This window comes from Salmo trutta, chromosome 17 (assembly GCF_901001165.1).
Source record: "Salmo trutta chromosome 17, fSalTru1.1, whole genome shotgun sequence".
Taxonomy (NCBI): Eukaryota; Metazoa; Chordata; class Actinopteri; order Salmoniformes; family Salmonidae; genus Salmo; species Salmo trutta.
In genome coordinates, this window is record NC_042973.1 from 16,196,489 (window position 1) to 16,219,434 (window position 22,946).

General features: G+C 43.0%; 2 protein-coding genes and 2 long non-coding RNA genes across 4 annotated transcripts; 1 reads left to right on the forward strand and 3 right to left on the reverse strand.

Moving 5' to 3' along the window:
* Window positions 1-252: 252 nt before the first annotated feature.
* Window positions 253-3,269, reverse strand: LOC115151713 (uncharacterized). The gene is made up of 2 exons (XR_003867344.1): window positions 2,743-3,269; window positions 253-2,699 (listed from the first exon to the last, which is right to left on the reverse strand). It is a non-coding gene; the product is annotated as an uncharacterized LOC115151713 (long non-coding RNA).
* Window positions 3,270-4,620: 1,351 nt separating this feature from the next.
* On the reverse strand, window positions 4,621-6,831 carry LOC115151716 (uncharacterized). The gene is made up of 2 exons (XR_003867345.1): window positions 5,349-6,831; window positions 4,621-4,769 (listed from the first exon to the last, which is right to left on the reverse strand). It is a non-coding gene; the product is annotated as an uncharacterized LOC115151716 (long non-coding RNA).
* A 556-nt stretch (window positions 6,832-7,387) lies between these two features.
* Window positions 7,388-14,569, reverse strand: LOC115151714 (large subunit GTPase 1 homolog). The gene is made up of 14 exons (XM_029695884.1): window positions 14,357-14,569; window positions 13,977-14,103; window positions 13,438-13,558; window positions 13,050-13,136; window positions 12,814-12,900; window positions 12,656-12,716; window positions 12,247-12,423; window positions 11,690-12,058; window positions 11,192-11,293; window positions 10,935-11,078; window positions 10,524-10,647; window positions 10,325-10,404; window positions 9,374-9,544; window positions 7,388-9,224 (listed from the first exon to the last, which is right to left on the reverse strand). Exons 1-14 carry the CDS (start codon window positions 14,447-14,449, stop codon window positions 9,033-9,035), a joined length of 1,935 nt encoding a protein of 644 aa, XP_029551744.1. The 5' UTR covers window positions 14,450-14,569; the 3' UTR covers window positions 7,388-9,032.
* Window positions 14,570-16,838: 2,269 nt separating this feature from the next.
* On the forward strand, window positions 16,839-18,840 carry LOC115151717 (protein FAM43A). Its single transcript, XM_029695885.1, has one exon. It carries the CDS (start codon window positions 17,081-17,083, stop codon window positions 18,119-18,121), a length of 1,041 nt encoding a protein of 346 aa, XP_029551745.1. The 5' UTR covers window positions 16,839-17,080; the 3' UTR covers window positions 18,122-18,840.
* The last annotated feature ends 4,106 nt before the right edge of the window (window positions 18,841-22,946 follow it).

Genomic DNA, 22,946 nt, shown 5'->3' on the forward strand with positions numbered 1-22,946 from the left:
AAGACAGTGCTTGACTTGGGAGCTGAATCACTGGAGCTGAATACCGGCACCTCAAATGTTGTTCTGCTTAAGCTCCTGCACCTCTTATTGAATATTAGTTAAAAAATATTATGGAGCTCCTGCACCTACATTTGCTAGAAGATACTAACTCTACGAGCTGCACTGGGGTCAGAACGCAATCATGGTTACAATAAGACACTGTGGAGCCAGTGTAACGGTTCTCATTTGCTTGAATGACAAAGGACAGTGCTGTTCTCCTTCAAAGTTTATTATGCAGACACACACAAACTTTGCTAAATGCATATTTACAATATCCATCATTACATCTATAACAACATGACTACAGATATATAATGACTCTATATGATGGCCATAACACAGCACGTGTAGAGCAACAGAACATTGTTCCATAACAGTTTGGGAGCGCATACCTGCAGACACACACACACACACACACACACTGTGTAAACTTCAGAGCAACTGCAAATCAGTCAAAATCTGAGTGACATTAAATAAAAATACATCTATACTTCACAAGGTGACAAACCTCATTAGCAAGGAAAGTACAGGACGGATGCTAGCTAGCCTATAGCGTACAGCATGCTAACTTTGTAAATGTCCATAAAATTGCAATACAGGACACAACTCTGTCACTCTATCACATAACATGTCAACATCGATAGTGATTATAAAACAATATCATTTTCAGCCTAGCACACAGATATCATTTTAAAAGTGAAAACACCGGGTGCAGCATCGATCACGATACATACCTCCAAAGTTTAATAACAACTCTTTTGCTGGATCTTGGGTGATCATGCGCACATATATGCACAGATACAGTTACACAAATAATACAGCAGGTGGCTCCACAACTACATGACCTGGCTGCTTAATTATGGCAAAATTCATACAACCAAGGATGTCTATTTCAACCCTGTTACACCAGCGTGAGATATGGGTTAGAAAACATGTCTCAAGGCAGGGATGGAATATGCCACTGGGTGTTATTGAGTTCGATGCTATTGAGTTTGTGCTATTAGTACATAAAAACATTGTGCTTATTTGTACATATCATACATAGCTAGAGACTCGGTTGGCTACTGTACTCCAAATTGTACCTTTATCTACACTGCTCCATCAGTATTTAAATACTTCTAGTTTTCCTGGAAAACTCCTTTTCGACCTCATGCTAAATAATAGAATGGCACATAGCTTTGAACAACAAAGGAGCTGATTGGCTGACACTGCCATTCCAAAATTGCTGCCGTGGCTACAACTAGCTAGCTAAAGGGCTCTCTAGTTAATAGTCCCTATTAGACATCAGATGTACTTTTACAGAATGTTCATTATGACTATAACTTTTCCCAAAGTTGGTTTATAATCCTTTTTTAATTATGCAATGTTACCAAATGAAAATAAATTTGAGGTGCCTTCTGCCCTGATGAAGGTAGGCTAGTCTTCTCCAGGACCCATTGTTGTTCAAGACAGTTACAGTCATTCATGACATTCTTATTGGACTCACATACACTCTTAGAGAAAAAGGTTCCAAAAGTGTCCTTCTGCTTTCCACATAGGATAACCCTTTTTGGTTCCAGGTATAACCCTTTGGGGAAAATGGTATACATGGAACCCAATAGGGTTCTACTTGGAACCAAAAGGGTTCTACCTGGAACCAAAAAGGGTACAACCTGGAACCAAAAAGGGTTCTCCTATGGGGACAGCCGGAGAACCCTTTTAAGTAGAGTTCTTTCTAAGAGTAGAGTTGGCCTGGGCTACAGTTTATTGATATAGTCATAGACTGAATTGTACTGTTTCAAGGCATTATTAATGATGGTTGATGAGTATTACAATATAATTAGTAGAGCATAATAAACAGTAATGAGGTAGCTATATGAGTAGATATAATATGTGGGTGGAATTCAAGTTACACACAATATTGATAATTATTTGGAATTATATTTTAGATTCTTGGCGACAGGGGACTCCTACAGGACCATTGGATTCAACTTCCGAGTTGGACGGTCCACGGTGGCAGGCATTGTCCCCTCTGTGGCACAAGCCATTTGGGACTGTCTGGTTGGTGAATACATGCCTGTCCCCAAGGAGGAAGACTGGAGGGCCATCGCTGCTGAGTTCCTGGAGAGGTGGAATTTCCCCAACTGTCTTGGCTCCATTGACGGAAAACATGTTGTAATCCAGGCTCCACCTTGCTCAGGTTCGCAATTCTACAACTACAAGGGTACATACTCAGTTGTACTCTTGGCTGTAGTAGATGCCATCTACTATTTCCGTGTTGTCGATGTTGGTGCTTACGGCAAGGGAAGTGATGGTGGGACCCTCCGGGACTTTGCCTTCGGCCAGGCACTTCAGGATGGCACCCTGGAGATTCCACCACCTGCATCACTCCCTTGGGCTGAAGACCTGGGACCTGTTCCCACCTGCATCACTCCCTGGGGCTGAAGACCTGGGACCTGTTCCCACCTGCATCACTCCCTGGGGCTGAAGACCTGGGACCTGTTCCCACCTGCATGACTCCCTGGGGCTGAAGACCTGGGACCTGTTCCCACCTGCATGACTCCCTGGGGCTGAAGACCTGGGACCTGTTCCCACCTGCATGACTCCCTGGGGCTGAAGACCTGGGACCTGTTCCCACCTGCATCACTCCCTGGGGCTGAAGACCTGGGACCTGTTCCCACCTGCATGACTCCCTGGGGCTGAAGACCTGGGACCTGTTCCCACCTGCATCACTCCCTGGGGCTGAAGACCTGGAACCTGTTCCCCACGTTTTCGTCGGCGACGAGGCCTTCCCTTTGAGACCCAACCTCATGAGGCCCTACGCTGCACGCCAGCTGCCATTGCCAAAGCCTGTAAGGATCTTTAACAAACGACTGTCCAGGGCAAGGTTAGTTGTTGAATGCGCCTTTGGGATTCTGGCAGCCCGGTGGAGAATGTATCGGAGTGTGCTTGGTCTCAGCCCCTCAAATGTCGATGCCTGCGTGAAGGCCACATGTGTTCTCTACAACTACCTGCGGAGGTCATTCCAGGAGCCGCTCAGGATGGAGATGAGCACGCCAAATGGTCATCTACCTGATGTCACCAGGGAAGGTGCCAACAACACCCCCAGACAGGCACTCCAGGTGAGGGAGAAGCTGACCACCTACTTCACATCGCCAGCAGGTGAAGTCCCATGGTGTCACGACTTCCGCCGAAGTCGGTCCCTCTCCTTCTTCGGACTACTCATAAAGCCTAGACGTAGTAGGGGAACTTCAGACAGATACAGGGACTACTCATAAAGCCTAGACGTAGTAGGGGAACTGCAGACAGATAGAGGGACTACTCATAAAGCCTAGACGTAGTAGGGGAACTTCAGACAGATACAGGGACTACTCATAAAGCCTAGACGTAGTAGGGGAACTGCAGACAGATACAGGGACTACTCATAAAGCCTAGACGTAGTAGGGGAACTTCAGACAGATACAGGGACTACTCATAAAGCCTAGACGTAGTAGGGGAACTGCAGACAGATACAGGGACTACTCATAAAGCCTAGACGTAGTAGGGGAACTTCAGACAGATACAGGGACTACTCATAAAGCCTAGACGTAGTAGGGAAACTGCAGACAGATACAGGGACTACTCATAAAGCCTAGACGTAGCAGGGGAACTGCAGACAGATACAGGGACTACTCATAAAGCCTAGACGTAGTAGGGGAACTGCAGACAGATACAGGGTCTACTCATAAAGCCTAGACGTAGTAGGGGAACTGCAGACAGATACAGGGACTCTACTCATAAAGCCTAGACGTAGTAGGGGAACTGCAGACAGATACAGGGACTACTCATAAAGCCTAGACGTAGTAGGGGAACTTCAGACAGATACAGGGACTACTCATAAAGCCTAGACGTAGTAGGGGAACTGCAGACAGATACAGGGACTACTCATAAAGCCTAGACGTAGTAGGGGAACTTCAGACAGATACAGGGATTACTCATAAAGCCTGACGTAGTAGGGGAACTTCAGACAGATACAGGGACTCTACTCATAAAGCCTAGACGTAGTAGGGGAACTTCAGACAGATACAGGGACTACTCATAAAGCCTAGACGTAGTAGGGGAACTGCAGACAGATACAGGGACTACTCATAAAGCCTAGACGTAGTAGGGGAACTTCAGACAGATACAGGGACTACTCATAATGCCTAGACGTAGTAGGGGAACTGCAGACAGATACAGGGACTCTACTCATAAAGCCTAGACGTAGTAGGGGAACTGCAGACAGATACAGGGACTACTCATAAAGCCTAGACGTAGCAGGGGAACTTCAGACATGGCCATAAAGAGCGAGAGGGCAGGGCACTGGAGATCTGAGGTACTGAGAGGAGTGGAGAAGACGTGTGTGTGTGTGTGTCTCTGTCTCTGAAAAAAAGAAAATAATGTGTAGCCATAACACAGCTAAACAAACAAATGGCCTGGTTTTCAAGTGGTTTTAAATGAAAGAAATATATTCACCTTTAGTCTCGTAAGAGACCAACAAGAGCATCTGTGAATTCTCCAGTATGAGTTTCAATTCTGTCAATTCAGAAATCTATGTAACACTAATAATGAATGCTATCCTAAGACTTTATAAACAAATTACTTTATGAATTGACTGAATTTAAACGGAACTGACGTGTGTGAAAAGAAAGGTACAATTAGGGAGGTCAAAACAACAACCAGACAACTCCTCTCCTCTTCCTGTGAGCTGATCGGCTAAATTGACTCCATTTCTGAAAGGGAAGAGAAAAACAACACATACATTTTACATTTTAGTCATTTAGCAGACGCTCTTATCCAGAGCGACTTACAGTAGTGAATGCATACATTTCATTAAAAAAAAAAAATATTTTTTCCCCCCCCGTACTGGTCCCCTGTGGGAATCGAACCCACAACCCTGGCGTTGCAAACACCATGCTCTACCAACTGAGCCACACGGGACCACATACAAGCTTAACATAACATAAATCTCACCTTTATGGTGTTATATTAACTAAATACTGCTTGTACAGTGTAGTTAGTGGCATAAATATTGGAACAGTGTGGTAAAGTTGGTAATACTTGCTGTTTACTCATGGAATTTGTATTTCAGATCAAAAGATGAATATGACAGGCAAATATTTAGACAGCAAACTGTTGTTTTAGGATATTTTCTAACCCAGAAACAACGGCTATACATTTGCCTCATATTAATACTTTGATCTGAAATACCAATTAGCCTACATGACTATACTGTAAAAATGACCGACTTTACTTCACTGTCGCAACACTTATGACACTACCTGTGATGTGGAGAAAAAAAAAAAACGTACCATTGAACTCGGCTTCGAAAAGCAGCTGATACATTTTATCCTTGACTGCTGCTTTTCTTTGCTGAGGCAGCCTCTTCAGTGTTGGCACCAGGCTCATGGCATCCTCCTTCCTGTGAGCATCAGGTTGGGCTGCATCCCTCAACGGCTTGGAGGGGCCTCTGCTGAAATGAGTTGAGAATATGGGGGCTGGTACCTCCGATGACACCTGGTGTGACGTTGTTCCTCTTCGTTTCTCTCCACGGCCACATCCTGTTCAACGAGGTCCTCAGTGGTCACTTCCGTGAGGTTCATAATAATCTCAGGTGGTCCTAGATCCAGAGGTGCTTCCTCCATTTCATCATCTTCCATAGCTGCATCGGTGGTGGTCATACTTGATGATGTAGACGTTGTAAGAGGGTCTCACTGCACCGGTGGAGGCGATGGTCACACTTGTAGATGACGTTGAGGGTCTCGCTGCACCGGTGGAGGCGATGGTCACACTTGTAGATGACGTTGAGGGTCTTGATGCACCGGTGGCGACAACACTTGTGGATGACGTAGTAGAGGGTCTGGCTGTAAAATTGCCACTCGTTGCCATAGGCACAATAAATGGATCCAGAAAATAAAGAATGTGTCAGAAGCGCAAAGGCTGCTGGCCTGAAGCTGCTGACCCAGACCTCTTCTTCTCTTTCTCTGCCCTTCTCTCTCTCTGATACCTGTCCCTGAGTCCTCTCCACTTCCTCCTACATAGACATGAACATGATAAGCCAAATCATTACCTAGCATAACTATAGTCATTAGATAGCTATCATGGACATGTCACCTACTGTACACACAGACACACGATTATCTGACCAAATTATCAGGGGTACAGTAGTATCTACCATTTCTATTACTATTTATCTGACATACACACTCACTCTTTCAAACATGATTATTTGGTAAAGTTATCAGGGGTAGTAACTAACGTTAGCATAATTGAGTTGACTATTTCTTTCACACACACACACCTCGTTGGCTAGGTTAGCAAGCTAGGTTAGCTAGCTAACTAGCCACATCTAGCACATGCTCACTACTAAACTGACCTGGCAATCCTACTATCGTGGACACTTGTCTCCAAGCAGCATTTTTTGTGTTTATGTCCCTGTAGCTATCAGTAGTTGTGTCAAAAAGACACGGTTTTGAGGATACTGCGAAAATTATTCTCTCCTCCATGTGTCCAACCGCATGCGACCATCTGCAAAAGACATCTGCATCAGTTGCCTAGCTGCGCAAAATGTTATGCAGCAGTGATGCCATGACACAGTCGGTGTATTCGAAGCGTTAATGTAACCATGATTGCATTCCGACCACAGTGCAGCTCAGTGTAAACAATCGTAATGGTACGGTCGTAATCTTCTGGCAACACTTAAATATAAACATTACCGGCACACGAAATGAGTACAGGCAGTTATTGCAGTCCAAGTAAATCACTAGACATGCAATTCCTCCATGTTTAAATGCGTAATTACCCACAGGCCTACTCACATAAAACATGCTATTATAAAAAGCACCGCCAAACAGATGAGTCAGATCGGGATGCAAACTTTGTCGGTTTGAAAAACAGGTTTATATGTCGGGCACTACCAAGACATCAAACCAAAGGCTTTCTGCTCTGTTCATTTGTGACACTATGCGTCCCCTCCAATGTCGCTAAACTGTGCCAAAATTGTCTTAAAGAAAATATTTGGAATAGCATTGGCAAATACGCCCAGTGGGATGGAGCTGCGTCAGTGGTGCACAGCACAGGTATGTAATCTTGTCAGTGCTATTCGGGGTTCTTGGGACGTCCCTACCCTATTTATTTTATTTATCCCTAAACCCTTACCTAACCATTTCAAATTTCACCTTAAATGGGGGTAGTGTCATCCCGATAATCACGGATAACACGGACCTATGAAAAAGGTGTGGGAAATTGTGCCCCAATAGTATGCAAATTTACTTCATAAAAGCGCTGCCTGGTTATTCAAATGTGTATACATTTCCCTGTAGATTAGAGAATGACAGCGAGATTTACATTATTTTGCCAGGGCATGGTGATGCCCTTACTCAGTTGTTATTTTATTTGACCAAATTTGAGTTATAAATAAACAACGCTCGAGCTGGGCCAATTAAATTTTTATTAATGATAGTCACATTTTAAATAATTTATTAGGCCCATTTTATGTACTTTTCTTTGGACATAATGCCCTGATTTAGCGCACCAGTCATGTGCAACAAACCAAATAATACCTTTCCTAAGTTCTGCTGTAGCCCTACACTGAAAGATCAAGGGAATTTCTGAGAGAAAATGTAGGTCAGCTTCAAGTAGGCCTAGCTCATTGAAGCCTCTGGTGGCAGTTTGAGGGTACATTGGGCACATAATCAGGGCAAATATTAGAAACACTCATATGAGAGAGCCAGAAACACCTCAAAGTAACGTTTGAAAACCATCTGAAATATATAATTATTTAATCAGGGATATTACTCAATTGTTATTGCTTCAGACATTTATCGCAGAGTAGCAGTTGGTTCTAAATCTTAGGGAATCCAACTACTGCCAAAATAATGGAAACACCTGAGTAAATGGACACAAAGTATATTGAAAGCAGGTGCTTCCACACAGGTGTGGTTCCTGAGTTAATTAAGCAATTAACATCCCATCATGCTTAAAGTAAAGTATAGAACTGCTGGGCAGGCTATTTATTATTTTGGCTACCATGGCCCCATAGGGTGACAATGCCCCCATACACATGAGAGAGGACTCGAGTGGTCACTGAATGGTTTGATGACCAGATCTCAACCCAATTGAACACTTATGGGAGATTCTGGAGCAGCATTTTCTACCACCATCAACAAACACCACATAATGTAATTTCTTGTGGAAGAATGGTGTAGCATCCTTCCAATAGTTTCAGACACTTGTAAAATCTATGCCAAAATGCATTGAAGCTGTTCTTGCTCGTGGTGGCCCCACTCCCTATTAAGACACTTTGTTGTTTCCTTTATTTCGGCAGTTACCTGTAGTTCATTATCTCTGTAAAGTACAAGTCTGAACTTTCTGTATATGTAACAAACACATAACCAAATAAATCTTGATTGATTGATCTCCTTAGCAATTACTTCTCTCTGGTTCAGAGTAAGGCTCAATTTGATGACATTTCTGAAATTCCTGGAATTTAGTTGACCCCCTACTCTGCTCTTGTTGCTACACTCATAACTTTGAGATTTGTTGCACAACTCAATCATAATCAAATGGTGGAATGTATCGTCACTGCAATGCATGATAATTCAGAATGTTTTTATATCAAAAGGCAACCTTGAGTGACAGGTAGCCTAGTGGTTAGAGCATTGGGCCAGTAAACGAAAGGTTGCTAGATCAAATCCCCGAGCTGACAAGGTAAAAGTCTGTTGTTATGCCCCTGAACAAGGCAGTTAACCCACTGTTCCTAGGCCGTCATTGTAAATAAGAATTTGTTCTTAACTGACTTGCCTAGTTAAATAAACATTAAATAAAAAAATCCCTGGTTCTCAATATTGCAAAATGCAATGGAGGTTACTGTTGGCCAGTATCTACGTACAACAAAAGCACCAATTCCTGTGGAATTGTATTGAAAAGTCCTTTGTGGGTTAACACTCCATTCCACTTTAAACTATCAGCAATTTCTAACAGTTTATAGATGTTCTTCAGGCATCCAGGTGCTTGGTGAGTCGGCGCACTTTCTCTTTCTTGTTTCTATTGCCATGCTTCTTCCAGGGTTTGACCACAGGCTGTTCCGTGCCAAGTTGACCTTGACCTATCTGTTCACGCTGGCCTATGCTGCCTAGCTTGTAGCCCATATAAGACTGGACCCCCTTGTTGAGTGCTCGAACATTCTCCTGGAAACAAAATGCACAACAATGTGGTTAGTATAGGAATTCTCCCATTTCGTTCCAACCAATGGCTGTGAGGTAATGTGCCTAGACTGGCATCAATCTCTGCCAGTGTCATTTGAATGTAATTTCTGTGGAGTTGCCTTCTATTGTACCTGATGGAAGAAGTTCTTGTCCACCAGATTCTCATGTCTCTTGACTTTGCTCTGTTTGTGGCCTGTCTTCGAGTCTTTACCGTCTGCATCTCCGGACTGGAACTTGCTGTGCTGGGGCTGGAAGTCTGCTGCACTGATGTGGGGAGGAGGATGGCAGTAAAGCAGTTTCCCCTGGGGACGGTCAGAAAGAGCCTGTTAGTGGTGCTTCCTCTGCCATTACTACTACTGAATTTCTATTGAACAAAAATATAAACGCAACATGCAACAATTTCAAAGACTTTGCTGAGTTACAGTTCATATAAGGAAATCAGTCAATTGAAATACATTTATTAGGCCCTAATCTACAGATTTCACATGACTGGGCAGGGGTGCAGCCAGGGGTGGGCCTGGGAGGGCATAGGCCCATGCACTTGGTAGTCAGCCCCCCACAATCCCAAATGTGAAGAAGCTGGATGTGGAGATCCTGGGCTGGCATGGTTACATTTGGCCTGATGTGAGGCGGGTTGGACGTACTGCCAAATTCTCTAAAATGACATTGGAGGCAGCTTATGGTAGAGAAATTAACTTTCTATTATCTGGCAACAGCTCTGGTGGACATTCCTGTAGTCAGCATGCAAATTGCACACTCGACATCTGTGGCATTGTGTTATGTGACAAAACTGCGCATTTTACAGTGGCCTTTTATTGTCCCCAGCACATGGTACACCTGTGTAATGATCATGCTGTTTAATCAGCTTCTTGATATGCTGTACCTGTCAGGTGGATGGATTTTTTACCAAGGATACAATGCTCACTAACAGGGATGTAAACAAATTTGTGCACAACATTCTTGAGAAATTATATTTTTGTTCAGTGTAGGTATACAGACTAAACAATATTTAGACTACTCTGCCTAATAAACCATACTTTTACATCAAGAGGATGGTGGCGGAAGGAGGAGGGTTAACTTACAACAACGTAGTCCTTGAGGACGTAGCGGGCTGATCTCGACTGGTCAGGCTGTCCGTGTGTTGTCATGAAGCCCCTCATGTCTGACAGAGAACAGGACAGTGTCAACAGCTTGCTCTGACTCCATCACTATCATATGGCTTATGTTGTGCTGTGTCTATTGTTCTACACTACTATATAAGGACAGGGTTTATGTTCTCACATCCGTAGGCCATCAGTAGCTCCTCATAGTTGGGTATGCGGTCGGGGTCCTCGTCCTCTCGCGGGCGGATGATGTTTATGCCATAGGTGCCCTCTAGCACATCCCGAGGAATAGTCTGACACACGTGAGCAGTCTGTTAAGGCCTTAACCATACTAAACACCCAATCAAACATCTGAAAAATCCTTTACCCGAGTGAAACGATTAGGCCTCTGAATTTAGCTGTATGTTTGTAATGTGAAATTATAACATAGTATGCAGCTCCACTTTGGTCCTACTGAAAAAAACAGAATTAAAATGGATTTTAGAAGAAAAAAAATTCACTCCAGTATCTACTGATAGGGACAATAAATATGACTTGTACACCCATAAGTTAACAAAAGCAGTTTGTAGGGTTGGTAAGTGAAGGATATGAGGGAGATGGCAGGCACGTGGTCTCTTATCTGGTCGATGGGCAGGATCCCACAGCAGATCATCTCAGCTTTAGTGGCCACAAAGGAGGGCATGACCAGGCCGGGGCAGTCACACAGACACAGACCTGGCTCCACGTACAGCGTCTGGAACACACACATACTTTAATTCTTTATTTGACTCTACAAGAAAAAGTTATTGTAACTAAGGCACACAGTTTTAGAGGTCAAGTAGGCTACATCAGAGAGCAGTGCTTTACCTGAAAGTGCTTGGTGTGCCCAGGCGTGACTGAGACGGACACCTTCTTATTTCTCAGAATAGTGTTGATGGTGGAACTTTTTCCCACATTGGGATACCCCACCTGTTTAGAGAGCAGATAGAAGAATTGAGATCACTCCAAACACAAGACCTGATCTCCTACTTCGTAAATGACTTCCTATAGTAATATAAAGTGTATTATAAACTGGGTGGTTCAAGCACTGAATGCTGATTGGCTGAAAACTGTGGTATATCAGACAGTATACCACATGTATGACAAAACATTTATTAATGTTCTAATTACATTGGCAACCAGTTTATAATAGCAATAAGGCACCTTGGGTAAGGGCTGTATCCATGCACTCCACGTTGCGTTGTGCATAAGAACAGCTCTTAGCCGTGGTATATTGGCCATATACTACACCCCCTTGTGCCTTATTGCTTAAACACGGCCTAATATTTAAGCCGACTGATATCCAGTGTGTGTATCTGTTCTCACCAGCCCCACTGTGAGCTCGCCCTTTTTCAACGTTGGCCCATCGTGAGCAGCCTTAAATATGGCCAGCAGCTCGTCTTTGGTCAGCAGGCGACTGGAGTTGTGGAAGGAGGAGGAGTTGTGGGTGGAGCCGTCTATACTCTCTTCGTCGTCTGCTTCCTCACCCTCTGATGCCTCTGAGCAGGTCTGCCAGTCTCCCTCTGCTACACAGTCTTCAAACTGCTCCCCTCTCTGCTGCTCCTCATCTTCCTCCTCCTTCTCCCTGTTATCCTCTACCTCCTGTCTTCGGCTCACATTGTCGTTGTCTGGCATTCCCTCGTCTTCATTTTCTGTGTCGCTCTGTTCATCTTCCTGCTCCTCCACTTCCATTCCCTTTGGAGAATGAACAAGGGAAGGTATCACTGAGGTCTGAAGAGGAGAAGCCTAACAACTTGTCTTTCATCAGTCAAAAAAGTATACCAGACCTAAGTTAAACAATGGTGAGCATAGCATTCAGCCTGGTTTAACCAGGCCATCTAAGACCAGCCCTTCCAATTAAAATGTGAATGACTCCTCCTCACCTTCTCCTCTGCCTCCAGCCTCTCATTCTCCACCAGTGCAGACCAGAAAACAGCATGGAGGCCCTCTCTCTGGAAATATCTGGCCCAGATCCTCCGCTGCTCCCGGGTAAGCAGGTCAGCCTTGTTCACCAGCAGCAAGTTCACCTTGTCCCGGGACACTTCCTTGACATAGCACTCCTACAGGAACCATGAAGGTCAATGGGTGAAATGCCACAGTGTTTCCCCACCTATCAGTTTGGTTTGGCGGATTCCCCCACCTGGCAATGCCATCCCCCATCCAAGAAAAATGAGCCTCAATTATTTGATGACAGCCTTTGGCCAGACTGATCTGTAGAGAACGGACACTAAATTAGAAAGGTGGATTAAATCAATGGGCTAGTTTGGCTGCGCACTTCGGCACTGTACTTACCAGGTCAGGGCAACGAAACAGCAATGGGTTTCTGGCATCAACGATCTGAACAACGATGTCACTGCGTAGGAAAATTCACATTTCCATCATCATACAAGGCACTGAAAGGCTGAAACAGGACACAATTAGTCCTGAGACACAGCAGCTCTGATTCCTACCTCCTCTCAATCACTCGCCAGAGCTGTCTCCAGAAATCCAAATTCCTTTCAAAAGGGGTGAGAATCATTTTCTGCTCTTCTTCAAGTCTATGAAACAAAATTGGTAAACTTTAGGGCACTGCTGAAAGAAAACCATGTTACTAAAGGCACACAATCTATAAACATCAAAACAATGAGATCCTATTCAATTGATGGGGGAGGGGGGGGGAGTGTTGTGATTGTAGTGGGTTTCATACAGTGCCAGTTCTCGTCTCCACTCCAAGAAGCTGTCTCTCTCTGTCTGCTGGAGGACCTCTGGACTGGTGCTCTCATCCCAGTGAGGCCTGCAACATGACAAGACAAAGAAGAGACAGTAATGGAACATCAGAGGCAACACAATATCAGCACAATCCCTACTACTAAGACAACTAGAAATAGGACATGAAATAACATGTGGAAGTAATATCTTTGGAGTCACTGTGCTTACTGCACCGTTAGCACTATCCGGAGTCCTTGGGACGTCCCTACCCTAAACCCTAATCTTAACCCTTACCCTAAGGTAAGGGTTAAGATGTCAACTTCAATAGGACAATGTCGGAATTGGGACTTCCCAAGGATCCCCGATAGCAAGGACCCTTACTGCACCTTCGTGGAATTCTGAGGAGTTGTTTGTTCTTTTCGTGCAGCGTTTTCAACTTTGCCATCTCCTCGGCTGTCAGTAATCCTGCCCGAGCTTCAGCTGGCACAAACTTGATGTTGAGCTTTTCTGGGGAAACATTTCATCCATCAGTTGCATCCTGGCAATCCAGTACAAAGAGGCAGGTACTGGTGTGTATTCATTAGTCAGATTCCATTGCAAAACATTTGGTCTGTTACAAAAACTCTAAGAACCAAACAGAAGTAAATGGAACGAAACAGGGAAGGACCTATCTGATTTTGTCCAATAAACTAGTTTTCGTTGCAAAATGTTTTCCGTTTAGAGTAAACGGGTTTCCGTTGCAAACGTTTTGCAACTGAATCCAAATAATGAATATACCACTGGGGACAAATTATGGTAGGTCCCTCCCCGTTACGTTAGCGTCCGTTTAAGAAACGTTTTGCAAAATAATTGGCAGAATGAATACACCCCTGGTAGAGGACAGTTTAAAAGATCACTTGTCGGGTCAATGCAATGGAGTATTTACCTGCAACAAACTCAGTCCCTGCCATTTCTGCAGTTGCAAGGAAGTCATCCATAGAACTCTGCTCAGTCACTGACTGCAGGTTGAGACGACCCCAATCGTAGCCATCGTTCAGTTCACTGGTGTGGAGCTGGCAATGTGATATCACGTTAAATCATCAGCAAGGTAGTTAGCTAACAAGACAGACAACCATTAAAACAATATTATTTTCAGGAGAGCAGTATTCACCAAATCCTGGTTTTCCCGAAATGTTTTACTTTACTCTGCTAACTAACTAGCTAGAAGTTAGAACAGGCTAGAACCCTTGGAGGTAGGTCTAGCTATAGGTTAAGCTAGCTAGCTAAATAACTATAGTTAAATAACGTAGCGTTAATGAACGTTACCCAAGTATCGCCCCTCTTGTTGCCTCGGCCTGCGTTGAGTCTCTCCTTTATCAACGATCTCCCGAGCCCCATGGCAGACTTCTTCTTACCCATTTTAGGTTTAGTCTTACTTGTTACCACAAATTACTTTTTGTCAATTTCATTAGATTACGTTGGTATAGCGAGTAGAACAGCCCAGCAAGCAGGACCCCATGTGAAGTGAATTGTTGTCGCATGAGGAGGAAGTGAAACGGAACATACCAACTTAGTTAATATTATTAGTAATTTATTCAGCTATCAAGATTGATCTCTAGTGTATACATCGCTGGAAGTAACTGAACCAGATTCGGTGTTTATGTTTGTTGCGTAAAGTGTAATTGTATCATGAATTACTGTAATGATTTGTGTATTGACTTTGGTTTTGTGGTACATTCCAAAAGATGTGTCCAACACTCAAATACGCATTGAAGGAAACACACTCAGCCAAATAACATTTCCGCCAAGGACACGTTCTAAAATATAAACTTTTTGTGACAGGTGCTATCATCTAAATGTCGATACACAATTGTACACATTTCTAAATACTTAATACTAAATATATTTATAATTATATAACTTTTAGTGGAGCAACCACTGTACATGATTCCATATGTCTTATTTCATAGTTTTGATGTCTTCACTATTATTCTACAATGTAGAAAATAGTAAAAATAAAGAAAAACCCTGGAATGAGTAGGTGTGTCCAAACTTTTGACTGGTACTGTGTATGACATTTGTGGTGCTACAATTAATGAAGCTTTGGATTTTGTATTCTTTATCTGTTCTTGGGTGGTAAAAAACTTTAGTATTGGTCATACTGTCACAATGTACACATTGGCCACACTTGTAATTGCCATTGGGTGCTCCTGGGAGCCAAGTGTCATGCTTCTTGAGCAGCTGCATGCTGTGCGTAACGGAACGGCTAGTTTTCTCGCACGGTGAAAACAGTGTTTCAGTACAATGGATTTGATGCGGCCGGCACATGGGCTGTACTCTGTGGGGGAGTTTTTTCTTTCTTCTGTTACACTCACGCAGACTAACATTCAAGTCGGAAAATGTAATACAGTTTGTTGTTATTTGTTTTCCGTTATTCCATGTCCAATTTTGACACAATAAATGACAAAACAAATCGATTTCAAATTTTTGTTTTTCAAATTCAGAAACCGAAATCGAAAACGAGCTGTTTTCCATTTTTACAGGTTGTTTAAAAAAATCGAATGTTTGGGGTGTTTCATGAAGAGAAAATTATACTATAGCCTAATTATATGCATAGCCTACTTATTATTATTAACAATATGAATATTATTAATGTTATTATTGGATTTTAAGCTTGTTACAGACTAAATAGCCCAACCGGCCGCCAGATGGCACTATTATTGCTTTTAAGTCGTTTGTAAAAGGAATAATAGTGCCATCTGATGGTGGGTTGGGCTACAGACTAAGAGGCTTGGAAGCATGTTATTAGTAAAGGAGGCAACTCGTTCTTGCCAATAGATGGCAGAATAAACCGAAGGATGGTTTGCAAGACATTTATTTTTGGTGCGTTGCCATGCATGGAAAGATTGACAGCAAACCAGCTTTTCTTTGTATTATTCGCTTGATATACTGAAACTATAGGTATTTATAGGTTCTACTGTTATCCATCTTGTATTTAATTTTGTTTTCAAACTAACTATATGCAGACTCGTTATATCAAATCGAATCAAATTTTATTGGTCACATACGCATGGTTAGCAGATGTTATTGCGAGTGTAGCGAAATGCTTGTGCTTCTAGTTCCAACAGTGCAGTAATATCCAACAATTCCACAACAACTACCTAATACACACAAATCTAAGTAAAGGGATGGAATAAGAATATATACATATAAATTTATGGATGAGCGATGACTGAGCGCCATAGGCAAGATGCAATAGATGGTATAAAAATACAGTATGTACATATGGGATGAGTAATGCGAGATATGTAGCTCAGTTGGTAGAGCATGGTGTTTGCAACGCCAGGGTTGTGGGTTCGATTCCCACGGGGGCCAGCACAGAAAAAAAAGGATGTATGAAATGTATGCATTCACTACTGTAAGTTGCTCTGGATAAGAGTGTCTGCTAAATGACTAAAATGTAAATTATTTAAGTGACTAGTGATTTATTTATTAAAGTTGCCAATGATTTAAAAATCTATCAGTTCTGCTCTGAGTGAGTATATGTGCAATGGAAGTATTGTTGGAATTTACAGGTCAATGTATATAAGCGGTTATATCAGTTTGTATATTAGCCTATTATTTCCAAATTCTTCTTATTTCACTTCAGTAAATGAACCTCGGCAAGAGCACCCTGAGTGCCAATTGCATCCTCAAGGTAGAGCTGTTTGACTTTGGTCTCTCTCATAATGGTTCCATCCATCCCTCCCTCTATGTTCCCCTACAGAGACACTGTAATGGTTCAACCCAGTATATAGCCAATGTAGACCATCCAATTCTCAGCAGACCCAACCTTTGTCAGACAGACAGCGACCATAGAATGGGAGAGCGCAATTGTGGTTATGGAGAAGTCTTGAGAGGATGAACAAATTAAGTACAGGATAACTTGAACGTTTGTTGTATTGGAGTCGCTAATACATCATAAAGGTCAGTAAAAATATACGATTTAGTTGCAGTAAAACGTTCGCTATAGTGTACGTTATATTGCTGTGGACGTGACACGACCATATAATGCTGCCTTGGAAGAAGAATAAGTTCGACTTGATTGAGGAAGATAAACAGTCGAAGCAGAAGGGTTATGCCGTGAGTTTGAACTACTCTGCCCTGACCTCCTTTGCCAAGTCTTGTCCGGAGAGTGCTTTGAACAGGGTTGGAAGCATGTTCAAGACAAAAAGGAAAAAGGTTAAAATTACCAGTGAGGACCCCACCTACACTGTCCTCTACCTGGGTAATGCCACCACCATCCAGTCGAAAGGAGAAGGCTGTACAGACGTGGCTGTGAGCAAAATTTGGGGCAAGAGCGAAATGGGCAAAAATGGCACGAAGATGAAACTGACCATCAGCTCGCAGGGTATCCGAATGGTGCACGTGGACGACAAGGCGAGGAGACCGGGACATTTGTATTTATTGCACCGGATAACCTATTGCGTTGCGGACCCAAGGCTACCCAAAATTTTCGCTTGGATATACAGACATGAGATGAAGCACAAGGCAGTGATGCTGCGGTGCCATGCGGTGCTGGTGTCCAAGCCGGAGAAGGCAAAGGCCATGGCACTACTTTTGTACCAGACCTCGGCGACAGCGCTTTCTGAATTTAAAAGACTTAAAAGGAGGGACGATGCAAGGCACCAGCAACAGCAGCTGATAGGGGAACAAACCATACCCCTTGTGCCCCTCCGGAAGCTTCTAAACGGACAGTGTTATTACAAACCGCCGGTGGAGCGCAGCAGGAGCGCGCCCAAATTGGGCTCTATCACAGAGGACTTGATCGGAGAGGAGGAAGAGGAGAAAGCGATGCACTTTGAGTGTGAGGACATTTTAGACACGGATGACGATTGTGTGGGCAATGGTAAACAGGAGCTGTCCCAGATCATCAGTGACCTTGGAGAGATGAGCATAGGAAACGACGTACAAACACTAAAAGCGGACCTTAGGGTTACACGACTCCTCTCTGGGGAGAGCACGGGCAGCGAGTCGTCAATAGAAAGCAACCAGGAGCCAATTTCTGTCTCAAACGGATTCGAGGAGGGGAAGATGCAGGAAATATCATGAAGTCTACGTTTTCCTGGAGCCAAAATTCCCTCCACTAGGATAAGAACAATTTCATTTTCTGTTTATTTTATGCTGTCGGCTGTGAGTGTAGCCTATGCCTGTAGTATTGTATCCCCTCGCCGACTTGAAAGGATATAGAGGGGTAGCCTATGTTATAGTTATTGAATGATATTTTGGCGAACATTGATAGCCTACAGAAAAGGGGCAGGACTGCATGCTGAGACTGAACCCCGAAGTCACCGTGCGGACCAGGAGAGTGATGCACCGCTGATTCACACTTTAATAAGATGCTTTGTATTAGAACTTGTTTACCCAACCCATTTCCCGCGTGGAAATGCAATTTTTCTTGCACAACATTGTCCAGAAATATGTAGCCTAACATTCCATTTTGAAAGAACGTTTCCTTTTTGTCGCAATGGGTTAAATTAGAAGTCCCTCACTCTCCTTTCAGGACGCTTTTCTACAATTATGTTTTTGCACTGTTGTGAAATTCAGTCGAGTATTACGTTTATTATGTGTATAATATCGTTTTCTCGTATATGTTATCAGAAACATAAATGTCATATTTTTGCTGTGCAAAAGAACAATACCCTAATGTATTAAGATGTACATAGTAAATGCATTATGTGTATAAAAATATCCGTTATTTTTTAAAGGAGAAAAATGTGGTTTGTTTATGTGAACCTAAAAAAAATACCAATAAAATGAACAAAATAACATGCAGGCGTTTGTATAGTTAATGCACTCATTTGGAACATTATTTGTTCAAGTCAGGTATCATCTCCATCAAGTGCACCTTGTAATTTGATGGCTCTTAACTTTCTGCCTCCAAATGAAGTCCAGATACTGATAATATCCATCACTGGGTTTAGAATTTCGACGAGTTAATGGAAACATTAATGTCAGCATTCACACTTCAAAATTTGAAGGCCTGCTTTTTGTTGTTGCATAGCTCCATAACTGATTGATGACCGATCCATTTACTGACATGACACCCCTCATCCTTGGGAATCACATCATTTTGGGGAAATTGTTTTGATACAGGGTGGCATGCTCTCACAGACATTCTGCATTGCTCAGTTTATTTTGGTCACTGTTTCAAGATGCTACATATAGTAGATGTATTAGGCTACTTGTTGAGTCGACAAGCCACACCTCTCCAACACCTCTATTTCCTCTCCTGCTCTGTGTGCCTACAGTATTGCAGTCCCCATGGGAATGATGGAATTACTAGAAATGCTTCATGATTGTTATGGTTGCAGTCATAGAACCTTACGGGCAGGCCAGGCCCAGCTAAACCACAACAACACAAGGTGCTCAAGTCATGAAGGATAGAGCATTGTGTTACATCAAACAAATACTTAATGGAAGACCAAGGAGTCTTTTTTATAGTAGTTACTAAACTAAATGTTATTCATCTATTATTACAACTTAGTTACTGCATAATTTGGTACAGATTTAAGTACCTTAAGTATATCTGGAATAGCTATGTGTATCAGTATGTCATGTCTGTATGTTAGTCCAAATGTCATCTTGACAGGTTTGATATTTGAAATCTTGCTTACAGCCTGGGTTGTCTCGTCTGAACAAAATAAGGTCTTAGGCTATGTAAGGTCTTAGGCTATGTGCATTCACAGACTGCCACCACACTCTACTTTAGCTGCTTTTCTATAAGTGAAAGAATTGGCACGGCTACTTCCCTCCCATGCACTACCAAGCCCGCTTAGCACCAGGCCCACATGGATTCCACCAAATGTATACAGTTCCTGTCTGAGTGGTATTAATAACTCAGTAGTGCCACTGTGGTCACAGCAGTGTTCTGTCGGGGGCTGGGGCTGTCACACTAAGCATTTTTCATATTATTTTTCATGAGAAGAGTTGAGGAGAGTCACCACTCTCTGTGGCTGTCTGTCTGGGGGGACTACTGTATTGATGTGGACATTAGTATTCTAGTCAGGTATAGTGCAGTGCAGCTCCAGCCCAGCATTAGCCTCAGTCTATCTGCCAGTGCTTTACCTCAGAGACCTCTACTGGACGCAGAGTTGCTGCTTCAGAGGCAGCCACTTCTACCTCTGCTGCTGCTGCTGCTCAGTAGCGAATAGGAACTGAATTAGAGATTAGGGGAGAAAGGTGAGCTTGTTCCCTGTTTAGTACCCAGGTGATGTGTGGATGTGTCTTGTTATATGAACAGCGCCTCATTCAACCTAGGCTGTCTCCAGACTTCTACAACACTTCATGTATAGCCAGGATGGCCTACCACGGTTCTAAAAATGGCAAGTCAGTGCTTTGGGCCAATGACTGCCCATGGGTCCTATAAAAAGCAAAACTTCTCATTTTAAATTGATGCAGTGGTGCTCAATAGGACACGGTAACACAAAACTTCACTACTGGGCTGTGTCACTCACTTCACTTTCCTTTTTTCTGTCAGGAAGCGTATGAAGCTGTACCGAAATAGCAAGCGCGTCAAAACCCACACAGTTTCCCACAGTTTCCCTTCTCGATGTGGTGCTGCCCCAGCTGCTGTCTCACTGAAGCCTCCCGTACAATAATTACACCACAGACAGTACGACATCAGCCCACGCCCACCCCTAAAGCAGCAGGATGTGCTATTAGTGGACAACTGCAAACTAGAGCTATAAACCTCTCATAAAGACAGTGAAACTGTCCATTAGTATACTATTTAAAGCTCCCCTTTGCAATCACTAGACAGTTTGGCCCTTGTGCAGCAGTGACCTGTATATTTTCACTCCGTGCCAGCAAGCTCCATTTAGATGCTCTATTACAGGGCCGTCAAACATCACACGTTGTTCCTGCCTCTCTTGTTTCTCAGGGTAACCTGGATATCCTCTCGATGTGTATTGACTGCGTGTGATTAAAAGTAGGATACGACGTGTTGACATTTGGTGCATGTGAACATATGGTAATTTAAACCTCCTGGGTAAAGAGCCGACGTTGTCTCTCCCTCTGTGTTGATAATTCTAATAAAACAGGCTTTTAATTTGAACCTTTATTTAACTAGGCAAGTCAGTTAAGAACAAATTCTTATTTACATTGACAGCCTACCCCAGCCAATTGTGCGCCACCCTATGGGACTCCCAATCACAGCCGATTGTAATACAGCCTGGAATCGAACCAGGGTGTCTGTAGTCACGCCTCTTGCACTGATATGCAGTGCCTTAGACCGCTGCGCCCTCAGGAACCCCTATAATGTTCAAAGTTCACCTACAATTTCCCCTTGAAGGTCCCACAGTCATCCTATTTCCCAAATAAAAGTAGCCAATGAATGGCCAAAACATCACCCATAATATTTTTGAGTGGGTGGAGAGGTTATATTCATGAGCTCGCCTTGACTGACAGCTCTTTGAAACACCCTTGTGGTTGTTGCCAGGAAACAAGGCAAATAATGGGCCACATGTCATTGATGACCAGTTAATGGGCCACATGTCATTCCGAGCCTAAATAGTAAGCCTCAACCCATTTCTCTGCAAAATGCTCTCATGGTCAACAGAGCTGATCATGGACTGTTGGATATCAGACAAACAGCAGCAATACACAACTGCATTTCTATTGTTTTGTAACTAATTGCAGAATACAATTCGCTGATACACTTCTTCACAATAATTAGTCAAACCTGAATCACCTTAGAACCTTAAACATAAGGGAATGCACATGAAAACAGCATACATTAAGTGTATTGGACAATTTATTGATGCCTCTGCATTAGCATTATAAATGACAATGTTCAGAATTGTGTGTATTGATCAGACATTTATTTAATAATTTACAAAAAGGCCAGCATAGCTGACATATTAATAAACATGAACACAAATGAGAAATACAGGTGAGAAATAGTGAGACATCATTTGACATAAAACAAATAATAAAATAAGCCTAATATAGGCACCAGACTCCCCTACAGTCTGGATGGACCCCATTGATTTGTCCAATTTGTAACACTCATCTTCCATCTGAATGCTTGGAAAAACAACAATACAAAGTAACAAAGTGTGACATATCACGTAAAAGTGAATTATTTAGGCTTTAGGAAATGCAACCAACTACAGAGATTGTCAGGGAGGGGGGTGGGAGAGGAGGGTTACCGATGTACCTGGCTTCAATCAAGCAGGTTTCAATTACCCACGTGGCTTCAGTCACCCCCAAGATTGGAGCGGGAGACAAATCCAGCTATGGCCTCTCACACTGGGCAGACAGGGATCCTGGGATGGACAGCTTCCCCACATACGGTGCTGGATCAAGGGTGACTGTAATGGTTTTCTTAGAGAAGTGGAGGAGTCAGGCGCAGGACACAGGGATAAAGGTAAACAAACGTGTTTACTAAAAATATCAATAAATCTTCTCATAGAAAAATACATTGTTTGGAGAAACACCTCCAACTACACAAAACAGACAAACAATCACCGACAAGACACACAGGAAATGCAGAGGTTAAATAATGAACATGATTAGCGAAATGAAAAACAGGTGTACACAATAAAGACAAAACCAAACGAACAGTGAAACATCGATAGGTGGCAACTAGTAAGCCGGTGACGTCGACCGCCGAACGCCGCCCGAACAAGGAGAGGGGCCGACTTCGGCGGGAGTCGTGACAGTGACCTCGTTGAGAGGATATCCAGGAGCCTGTCTACGTTGTCTGTGATGTTTTTGAAAAGGGAAATGTTTGTTAAATGGGTAGTATATTTTGTTTCCTTTTATTTACTGTTCTGAGTTATGATTCTATCAAATGATCTACTCATTCTACAATGTTTTCTGGTCTTTTTGAAGTATTCAATTTTAAATATGCAATATTTGGTTGAGCACTTTT